The 13,904-nt window shown below is 41.2% G+C and overlaps 1 protein-coding gene and 1 long non-coding RNA gene across 6 annotated transcripts in view; one reads left to right on the forward strand and one right to left on the reverse strand.

Annotated features, from left to right (window-relative positions):
- The window catches only part of LOC310763586, a 96,862-nt gene that overhangs the window by 17,061 nt on the left and 65,897 nt on the right, over window positions 1-13,904 (forward strand). The gene's annotated exons all lie outside the window — the stretch shown is intronic.
- Window positions 1,093-13,904, reverse strand: part of WNT7B (Wnt family member 7B) — a 123,850-nt gene continuing 111,038 nt past the window's right edge. For 2 of the 3 annotated variants that reach the window (XM_083615957.1, XM_083615956.1), the window contains exon 4: window positions 10,766-13,819. In XM_083615957.1, coding sequence (XP_083472083.1) covers window positions 13,340-13,819 — 480 coding nt within the window. In that variant the 3' untranslated portion in view covers window positions 10,766-13,339. Of the gene's footprint in view, window positions 1,632-10,670; window positions 10,722-10,765; window positions 13,820-13,904 lie in introns of those variants that run through there. The other variant, XM_083615958.1, reaches the window with a different exon arrangement.

Genomic DNA, 13,904 nt, shown 5'->3' on the forward strand with positions numbered 1-13,904 from the left:
CTGCTGCAGCCGTGGCAAGCCCTGTTGGGCTTTTGGGAGGGTGCAATAGGCCCCACTGGGCCTCCTCAAACAGTGTGGCCCCCTCATTGAAAATTTGGGGAGGGCTTCAACTCCACAGCTCTGCAGAGATGGCTCCCTGTATTGTAGGATTGGAAAAGGTTCTGAAAAGAGCAACCAAAGTAACTGAGGAGATGAAGTTACTCCCATATTAGAAAAGGTTGCAGCGTTTGGGACTTTTTAGTCTACAGAAAAGGCAAGCAAGAGGTGACATGAGAGAAGTTTTTAAGATTATGCCTGCCATGGAGAAAGCAGAGAAACATTTTCCTCCCTCTCTCATAACAAAACTGGATGTTGGAAGATTCAGGACAGAGAAAAGAGTATTTCTTCACACAGTGCATAGCTAAACTGTGGATCTGGCTCCCACGGGAGGCAGCCATGGCCACCAACCTGGATGGAGTTGAAAGAAGATTAGACAAATTTGTGGAGGACAAGACTATCAATGGCTCTTAGCCACGGTGGCTGGGTTCCACTTCCACTGCCAGAAACAGCCTTCTGAATACCAGTGTGGGCCACCGTGAGAAGAGGATGCTGGACTGGATGGGTCCTCCAGAATGTCCCTCTGACATTCTTATGAGGTTCACACCTGAAAAACCAAACCCATCTGTCTAGGAGGCGGAGAGAAGTATACACTTCGTTCTCAGCTTGTAGATTTGTCAAGTGTTTCTCATCTACATTTGTCACTTAGCTATGATGATCAGAAAAACATCATTCATAGCATTTATTCAGTTCCCAATCTATGTGCTCTGTGGCATAACTGCTAGGCATGCCCTGGGAACAAAAATAACAAGGAACGGCTGCTGTGAGCCAACAGCACTCAGCTGCAGAGGATCTCTGTATCAGTGGTATAGCATGGGGAGCTGGGGGGCCATAGCCCCAGGCACATTTTTTTTGAGGGGACGCAACCAGGCTGTCTCATTGAGGGAAGCCTCGCCTGGCCCAGTCTTTGAGGCTGGGGAGGCAGCAGCAGCAGCTCCTTCTCCTGAGAGCCACCCATGGACCAGCTGAGAGGGAGGGGCAGGGTGCAGTTGCAAGCCAGCCACTGCTCCCCTCCTGGGTCAATTCCCCCCTGAGCAGGGGGCAGAAGTGGCACAGAAGTGGTGGCAGTATTGCTGCCCTTCTCCTTCACTGAGCTAGCTGGACCAATAATTTAATCTGATAAAAGGCAGCTTCTTATGTTCTTGTTGAATTGCTTCCAAATCGATTTTAACACCCAGAAGTTTTCTTCTCATAAATCTTCACTATCACAAAGAAAGAAGCAGATCTTCAGGCTTTATTTTGTTTTTCAAATTCTTTAATGTACAGTGTTTTGAGTTCTGCCATTACTAATTACTGTAAACCACAGTGTTGTGTTTGTAGCGTTCAAAATTGGTTGTGGATTCTCTCCCCCCTCCCCCAAACTCTTTGATGCTAAACTACAGTTTATTTCCCACCAGAAAAGCAGTTCATAATCTCTTCACCCTTTGAGGCAAGGCTGGCATAGCTTTCAGTTTGTCTTTCATCCAATATTGTGTTTTCTCTGTCTTTTCCCCTTTGTGGTCAGCAGGCATTGCTCCGTCCTGATGGGCCCTTGACTGCAAAACACACCTCCACTTGAGCAAGTCTTTGGACGTTAGGAATTCATGTCAAATTATCAGAAGAAACTTCAAGAGGATGAACACCTGACATAAAACATGGGCTGCTGGGGGGGGGGGAGGTCACTCCCAAACATCTGGCGAATCAGAACTTAGGGGAATGGGAATCGCTAAGGTGATGTGATCAATAAGTGGATGCAGGAATCCTGATGCACACAGTGAGCACCATCTTCGTATGAGGACCACTATGTCCATTTGTGCGGTGGGGGATAGAAAATGTGTGCATTGGAGCTTGCACGTGGAAGAGTTCCTCATACAGTCAGAGCACGGATGAATTAATATGGTTGATTAGAAAAACTGCATAACTGAGTATGGAGAAAAGGATTTTCAAGGGGGCATTATGTTATAATATAGACACACACACATATACTCTTTCAGTGTTGTTCAAAATAATTTAAAATAACTCTATAGACATTTCAATGATATACAATAATATAACTTAATTGAATCACTCAGTTGTACTCAACAAATACTATTAATATATTTACAATAGCTTGTGCCATAGGACCAAATATGGAAGTATGATATCCACGGAGGACACATCAAATTTCATGAATCAAAGGGGGGGGGGTTATTGTGAAGTGGAATTGGAATTGGATACATGTATGTTTGGAAAGACATTTGGGGTATGTGGCTTTTTGGGTGCTCATATGGAAACTCATCAGCAAATCTGCTCCACAAATGGAACTGCCATTTCCACAAATGGTTATTTAAAAATTGGAATTAAGCTCGCCTAGGGCATTTAAAACAAACAAACAAACAAACAAACAAACAAACAAACAAAACACCTTTATCTCACTTGCCAACTTACAATACGAACCACCAATGGAAAACACACAAAGAAGAAAAGTATGTTCTTTACTGTTGAATTTAGCTCATACTAGATCTGCAATGAATTTGCTCTCATTGGATTATTAAATCATATATTCTCTAAATAGTCTCTGAATACTGAAAAGTTGGTCAAATATTCAGCATCTGTGGCTGACATCCTATTATATTTTATTTCAGTATTTACTACATTTTACTGGATCTCAGTAGTTGATGTTTGACTGTTTTGGATAGTTGGGATAAATTTGGTATTCGACAGCTAGATAGGCTACGAGGTCTCATATCTGATGACTGTCAGAGCAATCAAGAGATGCCAACAACTCTGTGACTCTAATCCTAGAGGACTGGGTGACGGCTCCACCATCTCATCCAGGGCCCTGCCAGGCTCATGTCAGCAAGGTGCAAGTGAGGAGCAACAATACCCTTATGGGACTTCTGGCTGAGAAGCCAGGGTGGCAAGTCACCTCTCCGGGTGCGCCTAGCTTCGTGGGGAACCTGGATGGAGATGGGGGTGGTGGGGGCTGGCATGCTCTCCCAATGATGTTGGAGGGGGATGAACTCACAGACATCTGGAAATGCCTGCTGGGGTCAGAGATGGAGGTCGCGGGGGAAGGACGCGGAGTTACTGCAACTTCATCCATTGCAAGCTCTGGTCTCTCTTGTGCATGTGCTGCAAAGTTCCTTCGAATTAGGATAATTGGGCATAAAGTTAAGGCACTCTTCAGAGAAGATGTGAAATAAACAAGCTGCTGGGAGCTAGAGGTTTCTGAATGAAAGTAATAAACACACCACTTTTTATGTGTTTATGAGCCCCTCCTGTTAAAAGGAAGAAAAGATTACAAATGAGGACCTTGGAGTTTAAATTAGCCTTGTCTCAATGAACAGTGGTTAAAGAAACTGTTTGGGTGAATGTGGGAGTCATAAAGCCATGGCAGAGGCCTGTAATACTGCAGGTGCCCTCTGACCTCGGCTGACTCACACTCTGTGCCTTACAATGTATTAGAATGTATTGACCTTATATGGTGATGGGCGTAGCAAAAGCCATGACCGGATGAAGTAACGTGAGACACTGGCAAACGGCCATGCGGCTGGGGAGAACAAAGGAGAATAAAATCGGGGGAGAGCAGACGAGGGAGCTGCTCTTACCATCCTGAAAATATAGCTGGCTCTCTGTGTCTTTTTTCTATGCTGTGCACCATCTCATGACGGCTGGATTCCGTCAGGTGAAGACGGGGCAGGGGGAGGGACTGTTTATGCTTTTCCATTTTACCAAGGGATTTACCCACTTCCTCCCAGAACAAGAAATAAAGAATTTGAAATAAAGACCACAGGAGGTGAAATAAAGATGGAGGTGACAGCATTGCTAAAAACAAGAGAGGCTTGGACTTTGTTTGAAAGAATAAAATGAAAATCAGCAGAGAAATGGTGATGGGGAGGGGACTAACTCTGTCTTTTTAAGTTCATGAGGAAGTATGGTCTAAACACACACACACACACACACACACACACACTATGCAGGCTGGTTTAACTGAGAATGTTTGCAGGAGGAGAATGCTTTCCCAAATGGCTGTCCTTGAAAACAAAGGACGGTGGGGTGCAAACGCTGTGGTGAAAATATGGATTTCTACACCACCGCAGTTCTGGACAGGAAATGGATATGATGGAAGGAGAGCAGTGGTGAAAAGGATAGATCCAGATTTATACAAAAGCAAGATGAAAAGAAAGAATTAATATAAAAACAACAAGTAATGATTTAAGATGGAAAGGCAAGGGGCAGAGTAACCTCATTTGTTTTCTTTCTGTTTTGTTTTTTAAGGGAATAATAAATTATACGAGCAGGAATTGAGAAATTGATAGCTGAGGGAGAAGGGGGAAAGGAGGGGAAAATATAAATTTTAAAAATGTGGAATTTAACATTAAATATAAGGAATGGAATGTGAATTGGAAATAAATAATGTAATATAAAGCAGTAATTAGAAGAATGAAGAAACACATTGATGATGGAGAGTGGGAAAATTGTATTAAATTTGATGTAATTTGGTATTGATTTGTTAAAAATTTGGAAAATGAATAAAAATTATTTGGCAAGCAACAGCACTCTTATGCTCTCTGTCCTTTTTAAAAAAAGAATTACTGCCCCAGTTTGGAGGCATGTTGGAGAAAGGGGAGAGTGTCTGATGCTCAGGGATGCCCCCAAACTGTCTTGGCAGCAGGGAGGAGGCTTCTGACGCTGAATCTCCCAGACTTGAATCTTGGATGCTTCCTATGGTCCCTGGGACGCATTCCTGGGGACTGCAGGGTTTCAAGCCCCAACACTCAGATATGAACATCTGGTCAAAACTTAACATTTAATATTTGAAATTTTGCACCCAAACTTTTGACAATTTAAAGAATTCATGCTAATGAATTGTGGACTGTCAAACAAGCTGGCTGAAATGACCAGAGAACAGAATACAATAAAGAAGAGAGCCCAAAATGGAAAAAAAGATAAAATTTTAGAAAAAATAAAGGAGGGTGAGAAGAAACTAAGAGCGAAACCAAAGTCACAAGAGATTCTGAGAGATATAAAGTTATATCAAGTGCAATATATGAAGATGATGAACCAGGAAATTGAATGGAAAATTAAACAAATGAGACAAAAGACATTTGAATCGGCTAATAAATGTGGAAAATTGTTAGCTTGGCAAATGAAAAAAAGACAAAAGCTCAATACTATCACCAATTTGGAAGTGGAAGGAAAGAACATTCAGAATCCAGTGGAAATTAGAAAATGCTTCCAGAGGTATTTAAGAGTTATATACACAAGGGCCACATAAATAGTTTGATATAGACCAATTTTTAAAAACAAATGGATTACAAAAAATCTCTCAAGAAAATAAGATAATGCTGAATTACAAAATTACAGAGCAGGAGGTAGAAGGTGCCATTCAGAATATGCAGTTGGGTAAATCTCCAGGGCCGGATGGCTTAACCTCAAAATACTATAGATCTTTGAAAGATTGGATAATGCAGCCACTGAAGGAGGTTTGTAATGAAATTTTGGAGGGGGAAAAAGCGCCAGAGTCGTGGAAGGAAGCCTACATTACACTTATACCGAAAACGGAGTCTGAAAAGACACAACTTAAGAACTACCGCCCCATATCCCTGCTTAATGTGGATTACAAAATTTTTGCTGATATTTTGGCTAATAGATTAAAAAAAAGTATTAGTAGAAGAGATACATAAGGACCAAGCTGGCTTTCTCCCAGGTAGACACTTGTCTGACAACACGAGGAACATAATTAACATTAATACTAAAGCAGTTTTAATTTTTATAGATGCGGAGAAAGCCTTTGACAATATTTCTTGGAATTTTATGAAGACAAACCTTCGGGGGATGGGGGTGGGTCAAGGGTTTGAAAATGGTATAAGTGCAATTTATTCAGAACAAAAGGCTAAGCTAATAGTCAATAATGTGATGACAGAGGAATTTAAGATAGAGAAAGGGACACGACAAGGCTGCCCAATTTCCCCATTGCTTTTTATTTCGGTCCTGGAGGTTTTGTTAAATATGATTAGAAGGGACCGTCTGATTCAGGGTATTCAGGTCGGAGCCAAACAATATAAATTGAAAGCTTTTGCAGATGACCTAGTTTTGACGCTACAGGAGCCAGAATCTAGTACGAAAAGAGTATTAGAACTGATTCAAGAATTTGGTCATGTGGCAGGATTTAAACTGAACAAGTCAAAAACTAAAGTTCTTGAGAAAAACTTAACACCGATTGAGAAAGAGAGGTTTCAGAAGGAGACTGGTTTAACATTAGCTAAGAAAGTAAAATATTTGGGGTTAATATGACTGCTAAGAACTTAAACTTATTTAAAGATAACTATGAGAAATGTTGGACAGAAGTGAAAAAAGACTTAGAAATATGGTCAAATTTGAAGCTTTCCTTGTTGGGTCGAATTGCAGCTATAAAGATGAATGTATTGCCAAAAATGTTGTTTTTATTTCAATCATTGCAAATTTTGGACAAGATGGACTGTTTCAAGAAGTGGCAGAGAGATATTTCTAGATTTGTCTGGCAGGGCAAGAAGCCCAGAATAAAATTTAAAATATTAACTGATGCAAAGGAAAGAGGCGGATTTGCCCTGCCAGACCTTAAACTTTACTATGAATCAGCAGCATTCTGCTGGTTGAAAGACTGGCTGCTTCTTGAGAACACAGACATTTTGGATTTGGAAGGTTTTAATAATGTTTTTGGGTGGCATGCACATAAAGCACATAAAGCATTTAAAAACCATATTGTCAGGAAAGCATTGTTCAATGTCTGGATAAGATACAAAGACTTACTGGAAAATAAAACCCCAAGGTGGTTGTCACCAATGGAAGCGAAGGCTCAGAAAAAGCTCAATATGGAGGCTAAATGGCCGAAATATTGGGAAATATTGGAACAAGGAGATAAATTGATATTGCAGAGTTTTGAGAAATTAAAAGATAAAGTGCGAGACTGGCTTCATTATTATCAAATAAGAGAGGCCTATAATTTGGACAAAAAAATTGGCTTCCAGGTGGAAAAATCAAAATTGGAAACAGAATTGTTAGATCCCAAAACTAAGATACTTTCAAGAATGTATAACTTGCTGTTAAAATGGAATACGCAGGATGAAACGGTTAAATCTGCAATGATTAAATGGGCACAAGATATTGGTCATAACATTATGTTTGCGGACTGGGAACAGTTGTGGACCACCGGTATGAAATTTACGGCATGTAATGCCTTAAGAGAGAATATTATGAAAATGATATATAGGTGGTACATGACACCAGTCAAGCTTGCAAAAATATATCATTTGCCTGATAACAAATGTTGGAAATGTAAAGAAAATGAAGGTACATTCTTTCACCTTTGGTGGACGTGCCCAAAGATTAAGGCTTTCTGGGAGATGATCTATAATGAAATGAAAAAGGTATTTAAATATACCTTCCTGAAGAAACCAGAGGCCTTTCTTCTGGGCATAGTCGGCCAATTGGTGCCAAAGAAGGATAGAACTTTCTTCATGTATGCAACAACAGCAGCAAGAATACTCATTGCAAAGTATTGGAAGACACAAGTTTTACCCACCCTGGAAGAGTGGCAGATGAAGGTGATGGACTATATGGAACTAGCGGAAATGACTGGCAGAATCCGAGACCTGGGAGAAGAGTTGGTGGAAGAAGATTGGAAGAAATTTAAAGACTATTTGCAGAAACATTGTAAAATTAATGAATGTTAAAAATGATGTTAGACTGAAAATAAGTGGCATTAGCAACAAAGTTAATGAGAATATGCAAAAATGAATTGATAATGGATGAAAATACAGAGTTATAATATGTTAAGATATAGAGTTAAGATAAACGAAAGAGGGTAAGGATTTGCTGATTTGATTATTTAAATGGGAATACAAAAAGGGGAGGTGTGAGGAGGTCAAGGAAACAAGCCAATGAGTTTAAAGTTATAAAAAATGGATTTGTTTTTAACTCTTTTTTATCTATCCGTTTTTTGTATTTTGTATTTTGTATTTTTATTTTTTATTTTTTATGTATTTTTGTATGTTTTCTTTTTTTACCTTTTTCTTTTTCTATGTTTTTTTTTGTATTCTGTAAACCTATGTTTTTCTAAAATTTCAATAAATATTTTGTATATATAAAAAAAGAAATGACCAGATGGAAATCCCACAAGGAAGATGTACCACAACAAAAGCTGCTGCATTGCAACAACAAATTAGCATGAAACAAATAGAATCAAACAAGAGATTGATCAATGAGACATCAAACTGAAGATCTAATAACCATTCAAAAGTGCTGATATGTGTGTGACTCACAAGGGTTTTTTGTACCACAAAGGGGACTATTTATTAAGAGATGGCTTACTGCAGTGTGTGAGAGAGTGAGGGGGGAAAAATACTTGGTTTGATGGTTGCTCTTCTCAACATTTGATCAGAAATCTAGGAAAGCAGAAGAGGGACGGGGGAATCATATAGCTTAGGTGAGCAAGCAATTGCATGCACAATATTAAGAGGTGCCAGTTTGTAAATGTCTTCATGCTTTGAGCCCACATTTACAACTCTCTCAACTCAGGGGAACATAGTCACTTGTGTGAACCTGCCAGGTGATCAGGAGAATCTTTTACCACACAGTAAATGTGTTGTAGAATGTAAAACAGTTCTCTGCATTCAGTCTTAGGACTAATGAGGATGAAGACAAACGTAACATTTCAAGCTTACAGCCAAATGTAGCTCTGTGTGGAGGATGTAGTTTGAGCACAGAAAGCAGTTGTTTTCAGAGCAGTGTTTGAGCTACTTCCACCATTATTACAATGTTATGTCTGGCTTAACACTTGAAAAAATGCTTCTGTGTTGAAACTGGCTTTTTTCAAGCTCTAGATGCTAGGACCTGCTAGGGACTCTTGTCTTTTGGCAAGGTTTTGCTCTACCTGAACATCAAAATTGAGTGCTGAGAAAGGAAGTTGAATTAGCTGGATTTGCTGCCCTGTTCCAGCTGGAGATACCAATGTACAGATGCAGCTTTTGTTATATGCAGCAAATGCTAATTCAGATATGCAGCTGTATCTGCATCATAATGTTTGCCTGTGCTCCATTAACCTGCAAAATGCATCTTGTGAGCTACCTATGGACCGATATCCTCATCTAGACCCAGCAGTTGTTTTGTGTAACTAGAGATGGATCAGGGCTCTTTCCAGTATTGGACACTGGGCATTTTAAGTCGTGACTCTTCATGATCCATCTTTCCTGATGCCAAGACAGGAACACCTGCTTGGGTGGATATTTGCAATCCAAGTCTCTTAATTCTTTTTATATCATCTGCAAGTACCTTACTTAGCTCTTAGAGATAAATTCAGAAAGGGTGCTTTCACAAGGCTGAAATTTGCCACAGACTAGAAGGGACCTGGATTTCATGTTCATTTTCAGTAAAAAAATGTAATTGGCCTTTCAGCTGGCTTGCAACCAAGTGGTGGACATTTTCATAACTGGGAGCTGCAGATTCACACCAGGTTTTTGAAAACTGAATGTTATCACCTATTCTGCTACCTGATCCTGTCTAGCTCAGATGCCCCATGTGGCACTATGTGTTTCACTATGTGTTTATTATTTAGCTCTTGGAATTGTTGAATGCAAATAGGTGTCATTGGAAACGAAGGCATTTGCAATGACACTGGGTGATACAAAAGTTGTAACTGTAACATTTTGAACTGTGATCCACACATGCCAGAGTTGCACACTTCAGTGGATGCAGAGGCATGTGGGAACCAACCATACAATGTAAAACAATAAAATGTAAGATAAAGGTCCAGAAAGAAACACAGTGGTGCAATTGCAAGGAACATGAATAAAGGCTTTGCTCACTTCTGAATATTTATTTGAAATTTACTAAGGGCTATTTTATGCAGGACCGGGCCACCCACAGGCAAGGTGAGAAAACTGTCTCAGGTGGCAGGATCTACAGAGGCAGCAGATCCAGCCTCCGAGGAATGCATTGCCTCCTGCTGCTGCTGCTGCAGTGACAGGAAAAGCTGCAGCATGCTCCTTGGAGGCTGGATCTGCTTCCTCAGCAGCTCTCCCCATGCTACCACAACAGTGGTCTCTCTGCCCTGGTGGAGGGTTACTGGTTTTGTGCCATTTTGTGGTTTGCCTTAGGTGCCAAAATGTCTTGGGCTGGCCCTGATTTTATACATTACGCTGTAGGACATCCAGACTTAAGAGGCAGCTCCTTGTCAAGTTTACCAGCAGGACCCTTGGAAACATGTGCATGCTACAGTCATGCTTTTTGGCTATAGACGTGCACCTAAAAGTGTGGTATGAAGAGGCTCTTCGGGAAGAGGGAGGGTAGTTAAATGCTGTCAACCATACTTCGGTTCACTGTGCCATTTAAAAATAACTCAAGTTAACACATCAGCCATGTATTAGCTGGCTGTATTGGGTAAATGGGATTCAGCAGCTGCTGTTTTCATCATCTTCATGGCATGGTGTGAACATGATAATGCCTTTCAGAGAAAAAACCTGTCCTTACCTGGAAATTATCAAACATTAAGAAAATCCAACTGCCGAAATAATGTTGCTGCAAGGTTAACTCTATAAAGCCCTTATGACCAAATCACACATGCATGTACTTACTGGTTTGTGCAACAGTTGATGGCTCACAGCTAAATGTCTGACTTGTCTCTCCTGAAAGGAATTTGCTTGAGGTGATGTATGAGAAAACTGCTGGCTCTTGTTTACTTATTTACTTATTTATTTATATTTAGAATACTTTATAGCCCACTTTATAGCCCCAAGAGGCTTTCAAAGCGCCTTCCTTGCAAAAGATTCTCACAATAATAATAATATTATTAATAATAATAAACCACCCCACATTCACAGAAATGGTACAGTGTCCCTCTGTTGCCAGAATTATTCAAGTGACATTTCCTGCCCCACGCTTTCCTGGTGTCTCCCTTCAGCCTTTGCCCACTAGACAACAGCTCCCACGGATGTCCTCTGAGGCAAGGCAGTGGGACTGAGCAGAGGGAACTTGATGGACCACATGATGGACTACAGCATTGAGTGGCAAACTGCATGTGGGAATAAATGGTGGCATAGACTTTATATTTGCCAATGGGACTGGGGTTTCTGCAGCAAAAATTTCCACCCACTTCCTTGTCACATTGGTGACATCCTATCCACATTCATTTCAACTGTTGGGAGGAATGGGAAGAACCATGGCCAGTCGTGGTGCAAAAGTCACACAGACAGAACCTTGTTTATCATCACCTCAGACAACATCCTTTCGATTCAGTGAAGATAGTTCATACATTCAGCTAATATTCAGAGACTTATAAAGATCCTCTTCCCATGGAATGGGTCCAGGGTTCCCTCTGCCACCATCCCCTTAATAGAGTGAGTACTTTAGGTTGTCTGTGCCTGAAGAGGCTGAAACTGTGAGCCATAACCCACAAAATAAAGGGTGGGAATAGCAGCCCTGCTTGGATGTCCTAATTCCTCATCAAAAGAGGAAGACTGGGGGAGAATGTGCTGACTCTCTCCTGTAATCTCTTTGCTCCACGAGTTGGAAGCACACATCTACAGTAAGGAGTCTGCTCTGAGAAGGTTCCACTTGTGATTTAGAACCCTGGGAGATCATGGACAGCCTAGAGAAGTAGAGAAGTCTCACCACTGCAGAAGTCAACCCTCCAGCTCAACAGTGGGGAAGATTATGAGAATGGAGCAAGAGCACTCAGGAGCCTCACTCGCCCTCATCCCATGGAGAACCAGAAACCTCTGAAGAGGAGCCATCTGATTTAGCCCTCTGCATGTATGAGTATCCCAAAGGACTTTCTCTGTTGCACAAGTGAAGAGTGCGGAGGTCAGGCACAGGAGGCCTTCCTTCACCCAGAAACAGGAACTTCTGCCCAGGTAAGCCAGTGCATCATTAAGTAACATTTAAACACGGCAGCTTCTCCCCTGGGTTCATCCCACTGTGTGGCTGTGCTCCCTAAAAGTGTGCCACTATGTGGGCAGTGGGACCTTAATACAAAATTGTCATCCCCAATACTGATCTGCACTAATATTTGTTTACTCGATGGCTCCTTAATGCGAAACCATTACCCAGCTAAGCTTGGGAATGATGCTTTCATGTCAAGTGCTACGCAGTTTTCTGGATCCCCGTGGTGGTGACCCTTAACTGTTCCAGCCACAGCATGGAGTGGACACATGAAAAAGTGTCTCCCCAAACATGGCTGCAACCAATAAAAGGTAGCCGAGGGGTGAGAAATGAGGAAGCAGGGACAGTATACAAGCTTGGCTGCCTTGGTTTGTACAGGGATGAAACTGCTGCTCCCCTTCTGAATTCTGGGTTATCTATAGCAACCACGTTCCTAGCATTTTAAACCACTGTTTCCCATGCTCCAGTTGCTTGTGCTCTTAGGCCATGTTTGATGTGTACAGTCACAGAACTCTTTCTAACAGTGGAGTGCTATGAAATCAGTAGCATTGAAGACATAGGGAGAACCAAGTACAAAATAAAAACAGAAATAAAAATCAGAAAGTTAGAATTCCAGTAAGTTTACATTTAGTACAGAGTAAAGACATAGCTACCCGTTAGTGCTTAGAGAATTTGTTTTGATGCTATTAAAAACATAAATAAAATATTTTTTTCTTCAAATGTCCATTCAAAAGGTTCCAGTGTCACCTGCAGCTGTCAGAGCTTTGTCCTTTGTCCTGACCTTTGTTTTACAAATAAGTCAATAGCTGAGCTTCCACCCTAGCCCCTATTTTACATCATTGTCTCACCAGCTGCCCTTTACCTGCTTTTGTTTCTTTTCTTTTCTTAGAAATAAAAGTTTTTCAGCAACACTGCTGGGATTTTAGGTTTCTCTGTGTACAGTTAAATTCCTCATTTGTTTTTTAATAAGATAAAGGTCTTATTTGCACATATTTGTGTGCGTTATAAATCTGAAAATAACCTCCTGGACTCGCTGTCTGTGATACGTATAATTTAATCTAAGAACAAAACTCTACAAAACCCAGGCTGCAGGGTTTTTTGCGGGGTGGGGGAACCACAGAGGAACTTGCTTGCACTGAACGAAGTCACCGTACAATTCATCCCATCGACCCTGGTTCCAATGTAGTGAAAGCAGCTAGTCAGCAAGTTAACGCATCGTTCTTGAATGTGTTATTAAGAAGTAATAGGAAAGAGACTGGCCTCCTCCTCCAAGAAAATTAAATGTGCAAAATGATGCTGTAGTTGTCTTGTTCCACTCTAACACGTGGCGGCTGAGTCTTTCAGAAAGTAGGAACATTAGCTGTTATTTACAAGTGAACACCTCTGTCCGCTCGCTGCAAGTGTTGCATTTCACAAAGCAGCACCAGTGGAACTTGCAGTTACACTGCCACACTTTGGTGTACTGGTGGGTGTTGTAGCCCCTCCCACAGCACATCATGTCACACCCATCGGCACTGGGCGAGGTGCGGTTGCAGAGGCGTCCCTGTGTCCCCACGCTCCCAGTGGAAGCATCTTCTTCGCAGTAGTTGGGTGACTTATCTATATATACCAGATCTGTTTCCATTGGTTTCTGGTAACTTCTGATCTGCTTGATCTTCAGAAAAGTGGGCTGCCTAAGCCTGCTGGCTCTCACCACTTCCACCTGCACAGCGGCGTTGTATTTTTCTTTCAAAATATATCCAATCTCTCTGAATTTAGGGAGCGTAGTCCAACAGGTCTTGGTTGTGCAGGAACCAGAAACCCCATGGCATTTGCATTCCAGTTTCATTCTCTCTTCAAGCACCTGTAGACAAAAGCAGGGAGAAATAATGAAAGGGGGAAATAGCCTCTCATCACGTGGATTCTAAGATATTACATGGGAAGTTATT

The sequence above is a fragment of the Podarcis filfolensis genome, assembly GCF_964270895.1.
Source record: "Podarcis filfolensis genome assembly, chromosome: 5".
In the NCBI taxonomy this organism is placed as follows: domain Eukaryota; kingdom Metazoa; phylum Chordata; class Lepidosauria; order Squamata; family Lacertidae; genus Podarcis; species Podarcis filfolensis.